General features: G+C 43.7%; 2 protein-coding genes across 2 annotated transcripts in view; one reads left to right on the top strand and one right to left on the bottom strand.

Annotated features, from left to right (window-relative positions):
* MFN1 (mitofusin 1) overlaps window positions 1-2260 on the top strand; it is a 36106-nt gene extending 33846 nt beyond the window's left edge. The window contains exon 18 of the mRNA XM_082224283.1: window positions 30-2260. Within this exon, the coding sequence (XP_082080409.1) occupies window positions 30-99 (70 nt within the window). The 3' untranslated portion in view covers window positions 100-2260. The remainder of the gene's footprint in view (window positions 1-29) is intronic.
* Window positions 2261-4055: 1795 nt separating this feature from the next.
* Window positions 4056-20566, bottom strand: part of GNB4 (G protein subunit beta 4) — a 33199-nt gene continuing 16688 nt past the window's right edge. Inside the window, exons 4-10 of the mRNA XM_082224580.1 lie at window positions 19630-19736; window positions 18542-18605; window positions 16076-16238; window positions 12744-12810; window positions 12447-12648; window positions 11087-11303; window positions 4056-10013 (exon numbers count right to left, since the gene is read on the bottom strand). Of these exons, the coding sequence (XP_082080706.1) occupies window positions 9907-10013; window positions 11087-11303; window positions 12447-12648; window positions 12744-12810; window positions 16076-16238; window positions 18542-18605; window positions 19630-19736 (927 nt within the window). The 3' untranslated portion in view covers window positions 4056-9906. The remainder of the gene's footprint in view (window positions 10014-11086; window positions 11304-12446; window positions 12649-12743; window positions 12811-16075; window positions 16239-18541; window positions 18606-19629; window positions 19737-20566) is intronic.

The following is a 20566-nucleotide window of genomic DNA, read 5'->3' as shown; positions in this document are numbered from 1 at the left end:
GCCACACATATTTTCCCTTTTTTTCGTAGGAAAAAAGCTGTCCGCCTTGAAGATGAGTTTGACTGTTTTACAAAGGATTTTCTCCATAAAAAGAAATGAAGGGAAGGCCTCGTACTTTTTGGCTGCTCCAGGTGGAATTTACAAGATGACACTACTTCCCATCCCTGCAAAGTCACATGAATTTTTCAAGACCCCTTTATTCTACTTTTCCAGTTGCTGCCTGGCTCTTTTGATGCTTAGAAAATGAACTCTGCCTGAGAGCTAGAGGAGCGAAGCAGTATTACCACTGATTGAATCCTTTTGCATCTTTTCTTAGAAAGAGAAATAATTTATATTTACTGGTGCGTACAGAAAATTATTTGGCAGTGTAAAAATAATAAAACTAGCAGACCTATCTAGTATTTTGTATTAGTGTTTGCCTAAAGGACAGCCCCCCTCTTTCTGGCATCCAGGAAGAGAATAGAGCGAATTCACCCCTAATCCTGTGTCAAAGTCTTGTATTAGCTGGAATTCTCTGTGGGAATGTGTGCTGCTGGCTTTTTCCAGGACTCTTGTTACAGAGCTGAAGTATTGTGGTGACAGATTTCCAAAGGGATTTACGAAGTTTGAGTGCAGAGACAATCACTATGGCTGAGCATCAGGCATAACTCTGGATTTCCCATTCTGTTGAAAGGGACTAAGACTGTCAAATTTTATTTGTCATGCTCTTAAAGCTTTAATGCCCTGGTAATTAGACCTTCTCAGTCAAGATTAGCTAGCAACTTTGTTTGTAGAGAAGAACATGGCTTAGCTCAGAGAACTGTTCTGGAGAAACGCCCTTTTCAGTGATGGCATACGTCCTTTTGACCCAATGGTAGTTCTTGAAAACCAAAGCGATGTCATGCGTATGAAGCTAGAATAAGGGTGTCTAGTTTTGAGGTGTCTGGAAGTCCAAAATTCATTCTATTTGCCTGGCCCAGGCCAAGCATTTAATTTCAGGCTGCATGGCCAAGATTAATGCTCTTTTAAGACCCTGAAAAGCATCAAGACTGCTCTGCTTATGCAGTTGCCCCCTTAACAGAATAGTCTTTATTGCACACGGACTCTTTCGCTGATGGTGGTTCAGTTAGGACCTCAATGATGGTCTGCATCAGGACCTACAACCTGATGTTGCCTCCAGCTCAGGCTTCCTCAACCTCAGCCCTCCAGATGTTTTTTGCCTACAACTCCCATAATTCCCAGCTAACAGGACCAGTGGTCAGGGATGATGGGAATTGTAGTCCCAAAACATCTGGAGGGCCGAGTTTGCCTATGCCTGCTCCAGCTGCTTCAGTCTACCATGGTTGCACTGAGTGATGCGAGTTGCTTACCCAAAGCATCTAGAGAGGGGGGCACCAGGTTAGGGATGTCTCATCTGCATAATCAAGGGGCTTTCCTGCTTTCCGATACCCGTCTTCCCATGACAATTTTCGGTCAGTGCATTTTACAAAAAAGAAATGCAGAAGTTTCAGTTGCTCCTACAAGTGACCTTTGAGTAATGCGTTTGAAACTGATGAACTGTTTAATTATTATGAGTGAAGCTGGCGCGGAAGTTTTTTCTTTCTTTTAGGTACAGTTACAAAATATGCATGTTTTTTTAAAACCAAAATGAGAACTTAGTTGTAAAAGAGCCCGTGTTTTTGTAGTGTTGCTTGAACACGAAAATCCACTGCTCAGGAAGGGCTAATGAAACTGCTGGGTTGGTAGTGACTTTTGTTTAGCAAAAAAATTGAGGTTCACTCTTGTATTTTTACTCTGGTGCACTGAAATGTCTGACACGATTCTCCTGCTTGAAGTGGGTGGTGGGTGGGTGTGTTTCATTGTGAATGCAGCCAGAAGGATTTTTAACATTTGATGAATGTGAAACTAAAACGACACCATGAACTGTACAGATTGCAGCTATTTAAGGTCTACAATTCTCTAAAAACAACGGATAGACTTACACACATCTTTTGTTATGGCACATTTTTGTAGGTATTTATGTTGGCCAAGTAACACAACGAATTTGAAAGCTACTCACTCAGTAGCTGCTTTCTTCATTCACTGTTGTCATACATGTCGTTTCATGTTTCTTTGCTGGCTGTATGTATGAAGATATGACACGTTGGGAGAATTCTGCTCTCTAAACTGCGAAGGCTCGAAGGGGAAATTAAAAACCTCACTGCAATTGGTATTTTCCTCCCAAGATTATCACTTTATTGTTGGAAGTCCTAACTAAATAAACTTCTAGACTTCTTTGGTAGTGAAGTGTCCTGAAATGATTTTAGCCTGCTGCAGTCAAGTGATAGCTCTCGCCCTCTGCTTCAGCTGGGGAAGCTCAACAATTTTCTTAATAGGATTTCTCCACTTGAATGAGGTGCCTCTTCCAGCAAGGTTTCAGCTATTGCAGATCTAGATATCTGTGCAGGAACCACCAAACTGATTCTCGTATTTCACAATATGTAGTCTAGGCCCAAGCTTAATTGTTGCTGTAGCTAAAATTTAGCTGCTAAACTAAAGCTCATCTAATTCAGGGTCTAACCAAAAAGAATATTGGTTGATCCAGACAGACTGTTCTTGTTAATAAGCTTTAATCTGTAATTTCTACTTCTTTAAGGGAAACCATACTTAATTCTAAGTAAAACAGAATGGTCATATTGGTTGTCCTAAATAAAATGTGATGTTTAACATTCTGCATCTTCCACACTTTCAAGTTAGTTTGTGATGGGAATTCAGGAGCACTGGTGACAGATTATTATGATTTCATTTTACATTACTGCCCTGTTTAATTGCAGTGGTCATGTATCACAAAAGGATTTATGCTGGAGCCACAGGCAAAAAATTATAGAGTTTGATCACAGCTGAGATTGAGAAAGCATGTGGCAGGAAATGGCTAAGGTTTCTATAGAAGACAGTCTAGAACACACTTTTAAGACCTTACAGTGATTATTTAGTTTAAGCTGGGACTAACTTGTTTTAAAATGGAATTTGACCATTTCTAGAATGCTCGTTTCAAAATGTAGTATGCACATGTGCATAATTTATGTGGAGATATATATACACACACACACATTAACTCTTCCCATGTCTATTATTACAGTCAATTTATTACCTTCTAAACCACTATCTCAGGACAATTTTGATATCTAATATTTTGTGATACCAAAATTTCCTTTCCACCTTTTGCTGCCTTGAAGTGGTTTTTATACTAGGCAGCTAATAAATCAAGCAAACAGTTTTGCTCATTGCATTTAATCAGCTATAAAGGCAAGATTGGAGGGAGGGGGAATCATATATGAAAGACAGCCTCCCTCAATTCTGGCAGTATCTCCCCTCCTTCCAGTGTCCCATACTGTTTCGGTGGGTCCCCTGGCAATGGCCTTTATGGAAGCAGACACGCTCCACTGTCTGAGCAAAGTTTACTCACACTTCTTTGCAGCTACCCCAGTATATATGGTAGTTATGTAACAGATCCCAGTAGTGATGTATGGAAGTGAGAGCTGGACCATCAAGAAGGCTGATCGCCGAAGAATTTATGCTTTTGAATTATGGTGCTGGAGGAGACTCTTGAGAGTCCCATGGACTGCAAGAAGATCAAACCTCTCCATTCTTAAGGAGATCAGCCCTGAGTGCTCACTGGAAGGACAGATCATGAAGCTGAGGCTCCAATACTTTAGCCACCTCATGAGAAGAGAAGACTCCCTGGAAAAGGCCCTGATGTTGGGAAAGATTGAGGGCACAAGGAGAAGGGGACGACAGAGGACGAGATGGTTGGACGGTGTTCTCAAAGCTACAAACATGAGTCTGACCAAACTGTGGGAGGCAGTGGAACACAGGAGTGCCTGGCGTGCTCTGGTCCATGGGGTCACGAAGAGTCGGACACGACTAAACAACTAAACAACAACAAGTAACAGATCAGATGCTTAGGCATATAAAAAATGGTTCTGAACATAAGGAAAGAGGTGTAAGTATTATACAGCCATGTCCCATATTAACTCATATTTCCAAAGGAGGAGGAGAGAAGGAGGAAGGAAAATGAACCATCGCAGGCAAAGAAATCCTAGTTAAAAGCGGTTTATTGGTTACAATATCAAGTCAGGGTAACATCTTTCACGGAACCACTGTACAAATACAAAGGAAAGGTTTGTTATGGAGGGGGGGGAGAGGCAGGAATATAAACAATTCATAGCAAGTGATTTTTTTTATTTTTTAATCCACAGGGAAGTCTTTATACAACAGCACTGTTAGAAGAACAAATGGCACAAGTCCCTGCACTCTTCTTTTTTTAATTAGGTTAAATAAAATAATTTTTAAGACTTTCTGAATACACAATCCAAAAGGCGGTGCAGAATCACTTGGCACCTGGAAATGTTTTGGAAGGTTTTTTTTCCTCAAAAGAAGCTGGCAGTAAGGTAAAGAGAGAGAACCACACACATACACCAAACCACTGTGCACACACACCCTGGATGTGAAAAGGTTGAAGCAAGTCGTTAAGAGCGGGAAAACCCCATTCATTTCTGAAAACGGATGCAGTTCCTTTGGATGGCTATGCAAATATACACATGGCGAGATGCGTTGCCGTGAAGAGGAAAGAAAGAGCACCATTGTGTTGTAAAAGCAAAGGCTTGAACCGTCTCTTTAAGATGCCCACATTTAGTCAAAACCGAACGTCGTGTGGCACGAGAAAGGTCAGGCACATATAAAAAAGTAATCATCATCATTTATAAGTCATTAGTAATACTGTTCACGTACTCACCGTAACATCATCGAGCATTTTTAACAGTCTTGCGTGTATTTTACAATCAGTAACTGACTTGAGAAAGAGAAAGACCATGGCATGCAAGTGCCCCAAACATGGAAGAAGTTGTTCGGGCAGCATGCATGCCAGACCAAGATAAGGAGGCGTAACACAGAGACCCTGAACTTCCAAGGTCAGAGACAGCCATTGGACATTTCTACCTAAGGACCGGGATCCCAAAGAGGGAGCACTGGCTATTTTCCCTCCCAGCTGCAGCCAATGGCGTTTAAGATCCTTCTCCCAACCCAACATTCAGAGCTATCTGCTCAGTAGGGACGAAGAACATTTAAGAAGCCCCACTGCAAATGCATGACTTTGGGTCCCACCCACAGACAGAGGATTTGGCTGGCTGTAGACCTTGTTCACATGGCAAGCCCTATTGCAGCCACAGAGAACGGGGAGGCACTCTGGGCCCTGGCTTGGCCTGCCCCATGACCAAAGCCTACGGATGCTTTCCGGGCAACTGGGGCCGCCGGACAGGATGGGATGTCTTTGAACTGTTGTTAAATGGTGGCCAGTTTTCATTTGTTGGCACCCTTGATTTCTACGGGCCATCTGTCATGGATGCTTTAGCTGAGATTCCTGCATTGCAGGGGGTTGGACTAGATGACCCCTGGATCCCTTCCAACTCAAGGTTTTATGATTCTATGAAATGCTACTGGCAGTCACTCTGCTGCACAAACTCCTTGAAAGCAACAACCGAAAATGACCTAGTCACGCTGACATCTGAACAACAACAGCACATAAAGTCTAGTGCAGCGTTTCTCAACCTGTGGGTCCCCAGATGTTGTTGGACTACAACTCCCATCATCCCTGAGCTCTGGCCTTGCTAGCTAGGGGTGATGGGAGTTGTAGTTCAACAACATCTGGGGACCCGCAGGTTGAGAAAGGCTGGTGTAGTGGGAGATGGGGAGCAAGGGCAGAGGAAACAATCTCAGAATGCTTTGGCTGTGCTCTGAATTAATATGGAACTTTGCAGTGGGGCAAGACCAGGAGTGATTTTCATTTCATACAGTGCAGCAGGTGTTTCATATCAGGAAATGCAACATTGCCAATTCACGGGCAACCTTTCTCTTCGGAGAAAAAAACCGCTCAAACCCTTGACTCAACCTGGGATGCTCATATGAGCTAGACCCCCCTTGGTTCTCTTAGAAGACGGAGGCTGGCTGATTCACACAAATTGTGGCTCACCCTGAGGCTTGGCTCAATAGGTGGAAAGCGATTTCGCTTTTGAAATATAAACTCATTCCAGCAGTTGGCATATCCACGTGGCAAATCGCTGCTCCACTCCACATCATTTAGTGCAATACATGCGAGTGGAGGCCACCATGGATGTAGCTGGCAGGTAAATTTGTGCAAGAAATTGCAGTAAGGAACAAGGGGTTGAAAAATCTGCCCTAGGGATGCTGATCCTCCTGTTAAAGTAAGCCACGGAACAGCCAAGAACACAGAGGCAAAAATGACGGACCCCCTTGCAGGTAAGGATGTACTTCCAGTGTTCAGATGCCAAGTTCAGCTGGCAGTACTCAAATCATGAACTTGAACCCAAACAGGAATGCAAATATTTCAAATATACTACATTCCTTGTGTTGCTGGAAACCAGAGTAATCCTGTAATTGGCCTAGCAATAGCCTTTTGACAGCTTAACATAGGCCACAGCTAGCAAACCCACGGCACGACTGCCGCTTTTTCTGAACAAGCCCCATTAAAACAAAAGAGGGAACGTTAGGAAACAGCTCTGCCCCTTGCCTATATTCTGTTCATTTCAAGCTGTGTCCAACCTGAATGGTGCTAGGACAATAGCGACTTGGGACATCTAGCTAAATCAATAGGGGTGGTCTATACCAACAAACGCCACGTTCATTTTGTAAAGCGGATGTGAGCACTCTGTGCAACGAAGTCCAAAATGCTACAAACAAGGAAATTTCCCATCAAAACTCCACAGTTGTGCAGTTGCCTTCTGCCATGCACAATGTACACACATGCAAAAAGAAAAAAGTGCCCTTGGTGTCAGCAACACTGAAGAACAGCAGTGCAATGCTTTTGTTACAAGTCAAGGGCACAGAAGGCAGCTCAGTTTCGACTTAAGATGAAACCGCTTATATCTGTGGGGCAGCCTTGAGAAATCTGGTGCCATCCAGGTGTTTTGGAATATAAATTCCCATCAGCTCCAGGCAGATGAGAGTGGAAGCCTCTAAGAACCACATGCACACCTGCAAAATCCTCCATTAATTGATCTGTAACTCTCACAAATTGTACTTGGGAAATCATGGGCATCACAAAATACTCATTTCACAGAAGAAAAACCAAGGCTGCTCAGAACCACCCTGCCCAATGACACGAAAAAAAGTAGGCAAGGGAAGAAAAATAATTTTTAAAAATAATATTTTTTAGAGGCGTAAGGGTCCTTGGCAGATACAAAGGGTTAGTGTACCATGATGCCCCCATGAGCACCATGTTGGGGACTCCAGGCATACAACCTCATCTATAAACAAGACATTTCCACAGGTATCCATTCCCAGGGTCACTAATACATGCATTCTAATACATGGGTATAAGCCGTCGCACCCCTTAACTGGCACAAAGCAGAAGCGGCCATGTAACAATATCTGCCAGCTTGCTTGGCTCACTTGCCCATCCATTCTCAGTTTCAAAGCTTTTCTGGAGCTACTGCATTTCACTTTTCAATTCAAGGACTGCATTAGTTTTACAAGCGCAAGTCAGTCTTAAGGTCAATTCGAAAGGTGGCTTGTGTTTGGTTGTAACAAGGGAGGTTTGTACAGAGTTTGTACACAGTTCAGAGTGACTGCCTGAGCGTGGAAAGAAAAATAATATAAATCCTGAAACATTACTTGACCCCTATGCTCTCTGATCCACATGAAATGAGTGGCGCTTGTGAATTTGGTCCTACACAGACAATAGGTTTGTTAGTGTGCGGAGGAGCAAATTCCTGAAAAATCACAATGTAGTAGTGTCTTTTTTACCACTACTAAATCCACTATGCTTGGCACATGAATTGGCACTTTTACTGTTGTAAACCAGGGCAACTCGAAAGGCTGGAATGAGTGATTAAAAATTCAGCTGAAACTTGCCAAAACAGATGGCTCAGCTGCGAGACTGTTTTAATGTCGACAGCTCCCGATATTTGCCAACAGAATTGGGATTGTTTTAAAAGCTCCTCTTACCCCACACTTTGAGAAATGGGCACGTAACAGCAATGTAAAATTGCATCTTCTGATACTGTGTGCACAATGAGAAGACAACCAAGGATCCACCTCCTGTGTCCACTCTTTTAATATTTCCAAAAGAGTGTGATTCACTTAATTGATTATAAGCACAGGCACATTTTTTTTACCAGCACCATAAATTGATTCCAGTGATTTATTTTTATTTTTAAAAGCTATTTCTAACCCTTTGCTGTATAACAGTTCTTATGAGCTGTGACTGGGTGAACTTCATCTCACACACATTTAACTTTTTTAGGAGGCAGTGTGGCCAGTTTGTTAGGATGCTCTTCCGTAACACCTGGCTCCCAATTAAAGGCTGAAACTGTAGCAATTAATGGATCAGGATTAACTGGGATGAAATGTTCTAGAGAGAGAGATGAAGACAAAAGGGAACCTGTGGACCTCCAGATATTCCTGGACTCCAACTCCCATCAAGAGCACCCGCCCAAAGAGCATTTAACGTCATGCCGTTTCTGGGACAGGCACACATAAAAGGCAACTCTGTTCTGCTGTGGAATGTCTGGGTAACTTGGCAGTATTAGAATGAGCTTTCAGCCTTTCCTAGAGCGGCTGATCGGTGCAACTGAGCAGAAGGTTCTAAGAGCCAAGACTTATGCTAGCATACAAATCCCAAGGTTGGAAGAATGCTTGAATGCACTCCCGCTCTTATCATTTCTCCGCATGTGCAAAACATCAGGCGGGTGTTCTCAAGCTGACAAACAGATCAACCTGTGGATTGTACAGGAGAACGAGATTGAATGTGAGAGGAGCTGCCTTCAGAACAGCGTTATGCCCCCACATGGACTTGGAGTGGTACGATCCCATGAGAAACAGCATCTTTGCTAGAAATACAGACTGTAGAGGCTGATGATTTTATAGTAGGTCAAAACTTCCCATTTACAAGTGCTCCAATAAAAACAAACGATTAGCTCAGCAGTTTTTCAGCCTCAGTCCCTCAACTTACACGCTGATCCAAATTTTAGAGGCTGCTGGAAGGAAGCTCATATAGTCTGCAGACCAAAATATTTCAGTTCTTGTTTGTGAAATGTCTGTCTGATGGCCTATTTAACCCCCTGGTGTTTAGAACCCCCCTGACTGCCAATGGACTAGCCAGGGTCCACAGGCAAATAGGATCAAACCGCCAATTTAAACAAACTGGTCAGCAAGCAAGTAAGGCGCTAGGTGTCGCAAGAAGTCGTCAGGGCCTTCTCTCCTGTTGTTGCTTTTTAAAATGGATAGAAACAAAGACAGATCAAGCAGTAATTCAAACACTTCCCGTTATAAAATCCACAAACAGCTCAATAACTTCACACTTTATCTACAGTAAATTCACTTGGGGGTGGGGGAATAAAAACATATCAAAACAACAATCTAAGTTGATCCGCCGCAGAACTCAGGAGGAAAGAGACATCTCAGATTAAATGTATAGCTATATAAATGCAGTTTCTTAAAAAAAATGGCAAACATTATTTCTTTACTTACAGACAAAATGTTACATGATTGGCTGCTATGTGTATATTCAGTTATGTACAAAAAAAAAGTACAGAATTAGCCGGGATAGGCACAAACAGAAATCCCTCTAGGAAATACAGCCAAACACAAGATGGACTGGCTTTTAGCTTCTGTCAACCATAAACGTTATGTCCTGTTCCCCACCCCAAGTCACCAATTTCTCCCACCCACAACTTCGCTTGATTTTATATATATATTTATATATACTTCATTTACAGAAAGCCTATTTATGCAATAAATCAGTGAGTAGAAAAATTTCACCTGTAAATACAAGGTAGAAATGTTATTTCACAGCAATAGGCTGCAGCATTGATCTCTCCAGATCTCGGTGGAGAAGGTGTGCGTGTCTGTGTGTGTGTGTGGCCTGCCAGATTAATTCCAGATTCTGAGAAAACTGTCCCAAGATCCTGTAGCTACAGCCATGCCATCATCAGTAACTCCTAAGCAGCTGACTCTGTTGTCATGGCCAGCAAGGACGCCTGGGGGAGAAAGCAAAAATAACATTAGGATGGGTGGCCCCAAAAGGAGTCTTATTATTTACCACATTTGTTATCTTGCCATCCTTCCAATACCATCACAGCAGCATACATAACCATTTCAACAGCTTCGACAGTAGGATGGCAAAGACAGGAACAATGGCCTGACGTCGTTCAATACGCTTCACAGCTGGGCAGGAATTAAAACCCACATCTCCTGAGCTCAAGTCCAACACTCCATCCCATCATGTCACTTTAGGCTCTCCCAGAATTAATATAACGAATGGACAAATTAGACATTGGTGTGAAAGATCAAGGATCAAATCCCAAGCTTGACCACATATATGTCGCCAGGAAGCCTTAAACAACCTGCTGCCCTTGTCTAAAGGTGCCATCATGTTCTGTCTGTGGTCTTTCCAGGAATTAAGCGACTGGATAGTACAGCTGTAAAATGTTCCCAACGGGACTCTAAATTAGTCTTGAAACCAACTTACCATCAAGTGGCATTGGTCGTTCTGATGATCTAGACGAACTCTCATGTTTGAGCATGTGTAAGGTAACCTGCACAGCTTTCATTCCTTTCAAACTGAGGTTGTGTAAGAGAAGAAATTGCACCCAAACCCACAAAAATATCCCTCCATTTCTTTAATCTGGACAGAATATTAAAGGTCTCAAAGAATCCAGAAAGCCGTGAGTTTATGACTGATTGGGATACTGTGTCACCCCATCACTCGGGTTCTCTGGGTGAAGAGTTTCACCAATAAAATGGGGGTGAGACTGCTGTATTCATGGAAGATTCAGCTGGAGCTCCCAACTTGAGACTACTTTTTCCACCTCTCCTGGTATTGTACTTAAACCTCATATCTGGCAGGAACTGTTGGTGTTAGTGAAACCATTCTGCTGTGGCTGTTCTTATAAAATCAGTGGACTAGCCAGGTCCTCCCACACAGCTCTTGGAGCTGTTGCCTCAAGCTGGGCAGCTTCCTTGGCTGCCAGTATGAGCTTTTGAACATGCAGGGCATTCCGCAGAGGGAACCCTGAAAGAGCCGTTCCTTTCTCTAAGCACGTCAACTAACCCGCACGCTCTCCCTTCAGGGAGTCCCAGACGTTGCAGTTGAAGTCGTCGTAGCCCGCCAACAAGAGGCGGCCGCTCTTCGAGAAAGCGACAGATGTGATCCCACAGATGATGTTGTCGTGGGAGTACACCATGAGCTCCTGGTCAGCTCGCAGGTCAAACAACCGGCAGGTGGCATCATCAGAGCCAGTGGCAAAGGCATGGCCGTTGGGGAAGAACTGGGAAGTGAAACAAGAAGGGTCGTGGTGAAGAGAAACAAATGGGCAACATCAGGAATTGTTTTCCAAAGGGACCAGGTGCCTTTACTAAACTAGCTTATTTCCAGAGTTGTTGGCATCTGTCTGTCTCGGAACACAATGAAGGAGTGCCCCTTTGAGGGCTGTAGGAAGGTTGCAGAGCCTGCTGCAGCCATAGAGGAAGAGGCAGAAGAGACAAGCTTCGTTGCAGCTGGGGCACATTTGTCTTGCTGCAGATGCACCGTGGCTTTTCTTCTCTCTGCGCTCCTCCCAAAGGACATTTCAGAGTGGACAAATGTAATTTAAGGACTTGAGGTTTCAATTTACAACAGCGGAGATGGGGAACCTCAAGCCCAGGAGCTGAAGGCAGCCCCTCCAGTCCTCGGTCTGGCCCTTACAACTCTCCCCAGTTCATTCCCCTCAATGGCTCTCCTCGCATGTTTCTTGCCTGGCTGGAATGAGCCCTTGAATCGTGATGTCTTTTGCTAGCCAGGCTGGAGATGTTTAGAGATTAGAAATCTCTCATCTTGGCCTCGCTGGGATGCAATTTTCTCTGCCCTTTTTGGCCTGTGGAGCCACCTAACACTGGCATGCGGCCCCTGGAAGATCCCCCACATGGAATGTGGCCCTTAGGTAGAAGGTTCATTGTTCCCGTTATACAGCACGCTGGCTTGAAACCTGACTTTAGCAGACACTTTTTAAAAAATGGCAAAAAAGAAAAATGAACCCCTGGTTTCTCTTCCTGTCATTTAACTCTTGTCATTTTACAGCAGTTTAAATAGAAAAGAAAAGTTAATTTGATCATGTGAGAATCTCAGGGATCAGAACTGCTGGATCAGAAAGACTGGCATTAACAGGGATTTCATGTTCTCCTGCTTTGCCAGTGCCTCTTCACCACAAGCACCCCGTGGTTGATAAGAGGCTTTTCTTCTCCTGTGTCAAACTGACTTTTTTTGTGTGCGCTTTCCTCACAGCAGCCAACCTGCCAATATTCCATGACCCACTCAGCCACGTTTGACCACACTTGTGGCAGCTCCCTCAACACCCTGAAGTGCACGTGCATGACAGCACCGTTTAAAATCATGATTTCCCTCTTGGTGCATTTGAGCATAGCTAGCCACTTACACAAACTGCATTGATGTCAGACATGTGCCCTGTGAAAGACTGCCTGCACATTCCGTCTCGAATATCCCAGAGCTTGGATGACGCGTCACAGGCACCCGAAACAAAGGTGCTCATGTCTGGGCTTAGAGAGAGACTCATTACATCACCACTATGCCCCGTAAAAGCAGTAGTCTGCTGGCCAGTCTCAATGTCCCAAAGAGCACTATGAGCAAAAGAAAAACATTTGAACACAGAAGGTTAAAACACGCAGTCCCAACAGTTCAAGGCATGTCATGAAAGAAAACCCAAGAAACTCACCAGGTGGTATCTCCTGAGCTTGTGACTATTTGGTTGTCATCTAGAAAGCGACAACAAGACAAATACCCTAGAAATGCGAAACAGGAAACATGTCAGAGGCAAAATCTATCACTTAAGAAGAGATCCAAAATGCAGATTGTGTGCGTTATGTAACTGAAATCCAGTGCCCTGAAAGTTTCAGCTTTTATTCATTTAAATTATTTTCAACCCTCAATGCTGAAAAGGTTTGGTGTTAGGTGGGCATCTCAGGAGCTGGGAAGAAGCTGCACAGATAAGTAGATGAGTAATTCTTCTCCAAATGAAGGGTGGTGTATAAATTCAAATTCTAATAACAACAGCGCAGCAGCACCTAGGCCATATTGAGTCATACACTGGAATACGCTTCCAGGTGCCAACCTTAAATCTCCTATTCAGCTTCAGGCATAAAACGTCTCTCTGTCAGCAACCATGCCTTAATTCACAAGGAGTCAGCACAGTGGGAGAGAACACTGCTCTCTGCCACTCCAGATTTGGCTGCAGCCTCTCCTCAGTCCAGCTGTAGGCAGGCCGCTGGAGCAGGGACAGAGCATGGAAATATTGCAAGATAGATTTTTTTTTTTTAAAATAGTGTGGCTCCCCAAAGGGGTTATCCCCAAAGGAATACAGCCCTAAATATAAAAGAGGTTCCCCACCCAACTTAAAACAGCCAGCCAAATGTCTCATAGAAAATATTTGGGAAGCATGCCGTTGTTGTTGTTTTATATATACAGTGGTGCCCCGCAAGACGAATGCCTCGCAAGACGGAAAACCCGCTAGACGAAAGGGTTTTCCGTTTTTGAGCTGCTTCGCAAGACGATTTTCCCTATGGGCTTGCTTTGCAAGACGAAAACGTCTTGCGAGTGTTCCGATTTTTTTTCGCTCCCCCCCCTTTTCTAAGCCGCTAATAGCCTTTTAGCCGCTAATCCGCTAAGCCTTTAACAGCCGCTAAGCCTTTAATAGCCGCTAAACCGCTAATAGCGCTAAGCCGCTAATAGGGTTGCTTCACAAGACGAAAAAACCGCTAGACGAAGAGACTCGCGGAACGGATTAATTTCGTCTTGCTAGGCACCACTGTGTATATATATACATATATATTATTATTTTATATATATATATATATATATATATATATATATATATATATATATATATATGCAGGTTTTGGTGTCTTCGGGTGTCTTCCCGTGTAAGAGTCGGGGTGTCTGTGCGACGTTTCGACGAGGTCTCACTCGTCATCTTCAGGCTGGTGCTTTCGGCTTCTTGTTACTGGAACAGAGCAGAGTCTGGTGTTTGAGTTCCTATAAATACTGTTGAGGGGTGTGGTGTATAGCCTCCAACGTTCTGGGCAGAGAGGAAGTTCCTAGATTAGTGTGCCTTTTCTTCTTTTGTTCCTTAATTACTTGAGGGATATCTTGGGTGATTTCATGAGTGATATTCTGAATATCACTGGGTGGGTCATTAAGTGTAGATTAGTTGCTAAAGCTTTCGTGTCTTGACCTCTTGAGCTTGTGAAGAGTTTTTCTGAGAAGATGGCTGTGCTGCATTTAGTTGTGCTCTGGCTTGGCTTCGTGTATAGGGGCGAGCTATGGTTTTGTGCCTGTTGCCGAAGATATATATATATTTGCTTTCGTAGATTTTCACGGGTACAGGAATGCAGGTTTTGGTGTCTTCGGGTGTCTTCCCGTGTAAGAGTCGGGGTGTCTGGGCGACGTTTCGACGAGGTCTCACTCGTCATCTTCAGGCTGGTGCTTTCGGCTTCTTGTTACTGGAACAGAGCAGAATCTGGTGTTTGAGTTCCTATAAATACTGTTGAGGGGTGTGGTGTATAGCCTCCAACGTTCTGGGCAGAGAGGAAGTTCCTAGCACCAGCCTGAAGATGACGAGTGAGACCTCGTCGAAACGTCGCCCAGACACCCCGACTCTTACACGGGAAGACACCCGAAGACACCAAAACCTGCATATATATATATATATATATATATATATATAATGCTCAACCAACAGATGTTTAACTGTCAGGGTGCCCAACAAAGCCATAGGGCCTTCCACTTTCAGCTGTCCACTGCCCAGTGCAATCACATCTCAGCTGAGCAGGAATTCCCAAGGCCAGACTGTGTAACTCTCAACACACTTCACTTGGAACAGTAAAATCATACATCTCGGATTGATGGAAGATGGCCGCCGAACTAGCTGCAGAGTTCTGGAGGTTATCTGAGGCAAGTTCTAAATCTGCTTTTTAAACAGGCTCGACACCGAGCCAACCTTTGAAACTCCCTTTATAATATATTTTAACTCCTCCAGAGTTTTTAAGTAGTTTAATAGTCCTTTTAGCTTGCTGCTTCTAAAAAAAAAGAGCTCCTTTGCTACCTTGTTACCTTGTTATCTTGATGTCCGGAGGGTTTTGCTCCCCGCGATGCCGCGCATGTTGACATGTTTGCTTAAATGCACTCAGGTTGCAGATTCACCTCTTCTTGACTCTTACCTTTTGACACCTTCACACAGAATTTGGACTAAGAACAATGGCTGCTCATTTGCAAGCCATTAGCAGAAATTTCAAGTCTCTCTCCCCCACCCTCCAAACTCTTTTATGGCCACTATAGTAGAGCACGGAGGACAGACCAGGTTGGACCAACCCGCAGGCTTGCAGGAGCTACTTTTTTAAAAAAACCAACAACCCTCAGATTCAGAAACTTGGAGCCAGGATGGACATAAACTTGGACTTGAAAAATAGGGTGCCTTTATTTTCAGTACCACAACAAAGTAGTACACAGTCCTTACTGAGAAATTCACCAGTTGATCACCCTTCCATATGCCCACGGAATACAGCATTGGGTTTGGACAGAAGAACCTTAGGCCAGAACTTGCGCAATCAAATTCTGGTTTAAAGCCTGGCTTGTTGGGAAGCTATTCGTCATAGCTCCCCAGTTTGCATTTAATGGGAAGCTGCAATGAACTGTGGCTTCCTGGTTGGTTGTGGCACTGGTGCAAAGGGAGAAGCGAAGCTGCAGCATTTGGGTTGTGTGTGAATGAAGTCATGACACTGGCTGATAAGACACATTAGCTCAGCAACTGGGAAATGTATTTTTTTCTGGGGGGAGGGGGGGTTGGCATTGAAAGTAGACAGGATGGAAGATGACCGGTTGTAGCAGAACAGTTTCTGCCACAACAAATATATCTAGTTACATGTTTCACTTTCGACTCCTCTGCTTTTAGGGAATTACAGAAGTTCAAATAAAGTCACAATTTAGGGAATTGCAGAAGTTCAAATAAAGTCACCATTTCATCGAAACAAATAGAAACAGAAGCCTGCTGACCAGTATGTCCGGGTAGTTCTCTGCTCACTCGTACATTGCCCTCTCGTGTCTTCAGGTTGTATATGGAACAGATGTTGTCCAATCCACCACAGGCGACGTAATTGCCAGATGGGGCGTATGCACAGGTCATGACCCAGGAAGATCTTAAAGGAATGGCATGCATCTTCAGGGCGGAAGGGAGGGGAAAAAACACAGTTAGAAGGGGAAAGTTGCCCCCTGAACATGAATAAACGTCTTCCAGAACCCTACAAAGGCTTCGCAAGGGTTGCCTGAACTACCACTGCCACACTGAGAGATGCTGTTCATTCACAGAGCCTGTTCTCCAGATGAAGAACCAAGATTTCATGGCGAATACTGAGAGAACAACATTACGAAGTGAGGGAATATATATATTTATGTTCTCAAATTGCAACTTCCCCAATTTTACTTGGATTTTCGTAAGGTCAGAACATTTTGAACAGGTGTTATGATGTTCCCCTCAACAAGAAGCAAGCATCTCAGCAGGCTGCTCAATCGCTGGGTCATCAAAAAGAAGTCAGTCAGTACTTTTATTTCTCTGAGTCATTATTAATATTTTATTTACTAACTGGAGTTACATATTCCTGTGACACATTGACAGAGTATAGCATCACAATTAAAACACATGGCACAGAACAGTCTAAAAGACAAACTGCTTTGTGTACACCTCTTTTGAGGTTGGATTGTGGCTGGGGTGTTTGTTTGGTTTTTACAGTCAGGCGGCATATAAATTTTACGAAATCGATAAAATTTAAAAAACAAGCGGGAGTGCTTTCAGACATTGTGAGTGAGTTTTAAAACAGGAGTCAATACACTTTGCCCAAACACTGAAAGCATTTGGCTCTGCTTTAGATTATGTTCCAATGTCTCCTACGTTTTCCTCAATTTACTGATAGCCTGCAGTAACCTGCCCTGTGGCATAACATAAAGGTAAAGGGACCCCTGACCATTAGGTCCAATTGCGGACAACTCTGGGTTGCGGCGCTTATCTCGCTTTATTGGCCAAGGGAGCCGGCGTACAGCTTCCAGGTCATGTGGCGAATCAGAGCACCACAAGGAAACGCCGTTTACCTTCCTGCTGGAGCGGTACCTATTTATCTACTTGCACTTTGACGTGCTTTCAAACTGCTAGGTTGGCAGGAGCAGGGACCGAGCGACGGGAGCTCACCCCGTCGCAGGGATTCGAACCGCCGACCTTCTAATCGGCAAGTCCTAGCTCTGTGGTTTAACCCACAGTGCCACCCTGTGGCATAACATATTGTATTATTATTATTATTATTATTATTATTATTATTATTATTATTATTATTTAATTCATTAACTAAAAACTTTCCCTAGTCCTCCAAGCAAGCATGGAGAAAAGTGGATAGATCTGCCAAGTTCTGCTTGCCAAATTACAGCTACCCCTACTGCCCAACCCAGAAGTGTGTGGTTCCCAGGCTTCCCCTTTCTCAAAGAGCAGGATGCTGCCCTTGACTTTGTGCTACACCTCTGAAGTGCAGCATGAGGTTTGGGGTGGGGGAGAGAAGTGCCTGCTCTCTTTCCAGCTCTAAGCTTGGAGCTGAAGATTGGGGGTGGGCAGAAAATGGGCCTGCCCCCCAATAACTCAATGTATGCCATGGGGAAGAGAGGTCTGCTTCTGCACTCCATGGGTGCTACAAATAACCCTCAAGCAGAGTGGCAAGTCCAAACACTTCTGCCACATTTCCAGCTCAGCACTGAAAGCTGCGGGGAGGAAGAGGTGACTCTGTCTGTAACTCCAGGCTCATATTGCTCACCAGAGCACGGCTTTCGGGCTTCCCTCTGGCCATAGCAAACTGAACGAGCCCAAGTTTTTCAAACCTGGGATTTTTATGGTCCCAAGCAAGTCCAGAAGCAAACAGAGACCTCACTGGGAATCAGAGGCAGCTGATTTTGCCGGCCACTAAACAGATGCACAGATAGTCAACCAGACTAGACAAGATAAAGTTTCTGCTTTCTCATAGGGTAAATTTAAGAACTGGGCATATTTCAAAAAGCACCACCTTTTCAGATTGCAATGCAGCTGCTTTATATCAAAGAAACCTGCCATTCCGAAAAGATACCTGTAACCCCACATCAATAGATGACGCGCCCCCCCCCCGAAATAGACAAGAGACCCAACAGTGTTATCCCCAAGCAAGTGAGCCGCTGTTGTTAAGAGCAATGAGATGGAAGAGTCAATGAGAGGCTTGAGTAAGTAAGTTTAAAAAATAACAATAAACGAAAGCAGAGTTAGAATTCTTGGAGGGTGGAGAAAATAAAAAGCAAGAGTCAATAGAGGGGGGGGAACAGAAAAAGTAGTACTTCAGGTAGAGAACAAAAAGAAAATAAAAATAGCAGTGGAAACAAAAAAGCAAGCCCACCAGCAATAGGCACATAAAAAAAAATGCCAAAACGGATTACTTTTTTAAAAAACAAAAACTCTACCTTGTTTGTTGTGTAACTATCCCAAATAATTAATTTTCCATCTTGGGAAGCGCTCACTAGTAGCCTAAAGATAACCACAAAACACACATACACACACAAAAAAGACATTATCAAGTTAACTTTGTGCCTCCTTTGCTAGGTTTCAAATTTGGTAAGCGTCACGTGCATGCATCCAGCCGTTCACCAAGACCCCGATTTTGCCTTTTCCTCTTGCAAGACGCATGGCTTTGGCGCATCAGCAGAGGACGTCTAGGCAACATGTTGCAAAGTCAATCGTGCTTTACTTTTACTGAACTCTAAACAAATGCCCGACATTCTAGCAGGGGTGGAGAGATGGGCAGAAAGGGTTCCTGTATACTGTTATCTCCCCTTAAGAGCAGGCCTGAGGACCCAGGGTCAGGTATGGCAGGTTCCCCAAGTGTAATGCCAGCTGTTCATTTACATAGAGGGAAAGGAAATATGTGTTCTCCAGACAGCTTTCAGGTAGGGAAAACTTAGCCTACCCTCCCTATGATGATGGCAGTTTCTTGGTCATGGAGGAATTAAAGGTGCAGGTATTGCATACCCCGAACAGTCTTGCTGATTGCAGCCTTATTAATTTTGGCATGTGGGCTTCCATAGAAACAATTAAAACCACTTCTACCTGTGTAACTCTTCCATCCCTTTTCTTGATGCAAGAGACAGAAAGAACTCTGGAACCAAAATATATATTGTTTAACCGCTAAAGGAGTTTCCAAGATTGTATGGCTTACTGAGGACGAACAGGTTAAATGCTTGCATCTGTTTTAAAGTATTTTTTTAAAAAACTTTTTTTCAGTAGTATTTTCTTCTGGTACTTCTATATATTCAAATCTAGTATTTTATGAAGCTTGTCCATAGCATAGCTAAGCCTCCCTACCAAATGACTGGGCCTTTAAGGGGGATCAAAGGCTCTTTGAGCATGTAAATGTTTTGTTGCTGTTTGCTGTGCTTAATTTATGAATATATTTATAGCATGCAGGTGCTCATGTGGGGCTGTAGAGTGCACACGGCTTTCCCCCAACAATGGCAAGAATCCTCGGACATGCACATCAGCTCTCTGTACAAACCTTGAATCGGATCCCCAATGCATGGCATATATTTTAGCTAGATGGCCTCTCAAGGTACGTCTTGTGCGCATCTGGATTCGGCCCACCGAGTCAAGGCTTGTGGTGATCTAGGCAGGAAAGGAGAAGAACATGCATTACTCCAAGCCTTCTTCTGGGCAGAGTAAGACTACAGAACATCTAAATACCCAGGACACTTTCACAGGTGAATCTTACAGCAGCATTTCCTTATTCGGAAAGGGACAGACCAACTGAGATCTGGCATCAACGTTATCAGGCTCCAGCTTCCAGAAAATCTCTACGTGGAAACTCAGCATGTTGTAGATGATTTCTGGTGCATGTTTTAGGAGGCACTGCAGCAGATAGTTCCCAGAGTAAATATCTCATGTGTGAAGGAGCCCAAGTGTATAACCAGGAGGTACCAGGGCTTCTGATAATGAAGTAACCATTTAACGAGCATTATGCAATTAAGTAATAGGCACATTCCACAGTAACTCACTTTAATCAAGCCTGGTTGAAATCAAGTGAATGGGTTTTACACGGAAGTTATTACTTTATTAGCAGCCGAAGCTTCATCCATTTCGTTTATGAATTGAGGCATCTCAAAGCAATTTAAAACTTATATAGAACAGTTTCATATATAAAAACTACACACACACACACCAGTTTAAAAACAGCAGCAGCAGCAGATACATAAAACCAATTCCAATCCACTACAGATATCAGCTGGGATAAATATCTCCATTTGTTGAAAGTGGAATATCTTTAGCAGACACTGAAAATGCAACAGATAAGCTGCCAGTCTGATATATATTGTGGGGAGCTTCAAAGGGCAGGTGCTTCCACAGGAAAGGCCCAATTTTGACATCGTACAAATGGATCTTCTGAAACGATGGTAGCTGCACGATGCCCTTGGAGTTTAATGAGTATGTACTGGGTA

Source organism: Podarcis vaucheri, assembly GCF_965113315.1.
Source record: "Podarcis vaucheri genome assembly, chromosome: 5".
NCBI lineage: Eukaryota > Metazoa > Chordata > Lepidosauria > Squamata > Lacertidae > Podarcis > Podarcis vaucheri.
Note: the sequence above shows the minus strand (reverse complement) of the source record. Positions and strands in the feature narration are given on the sequence as shown.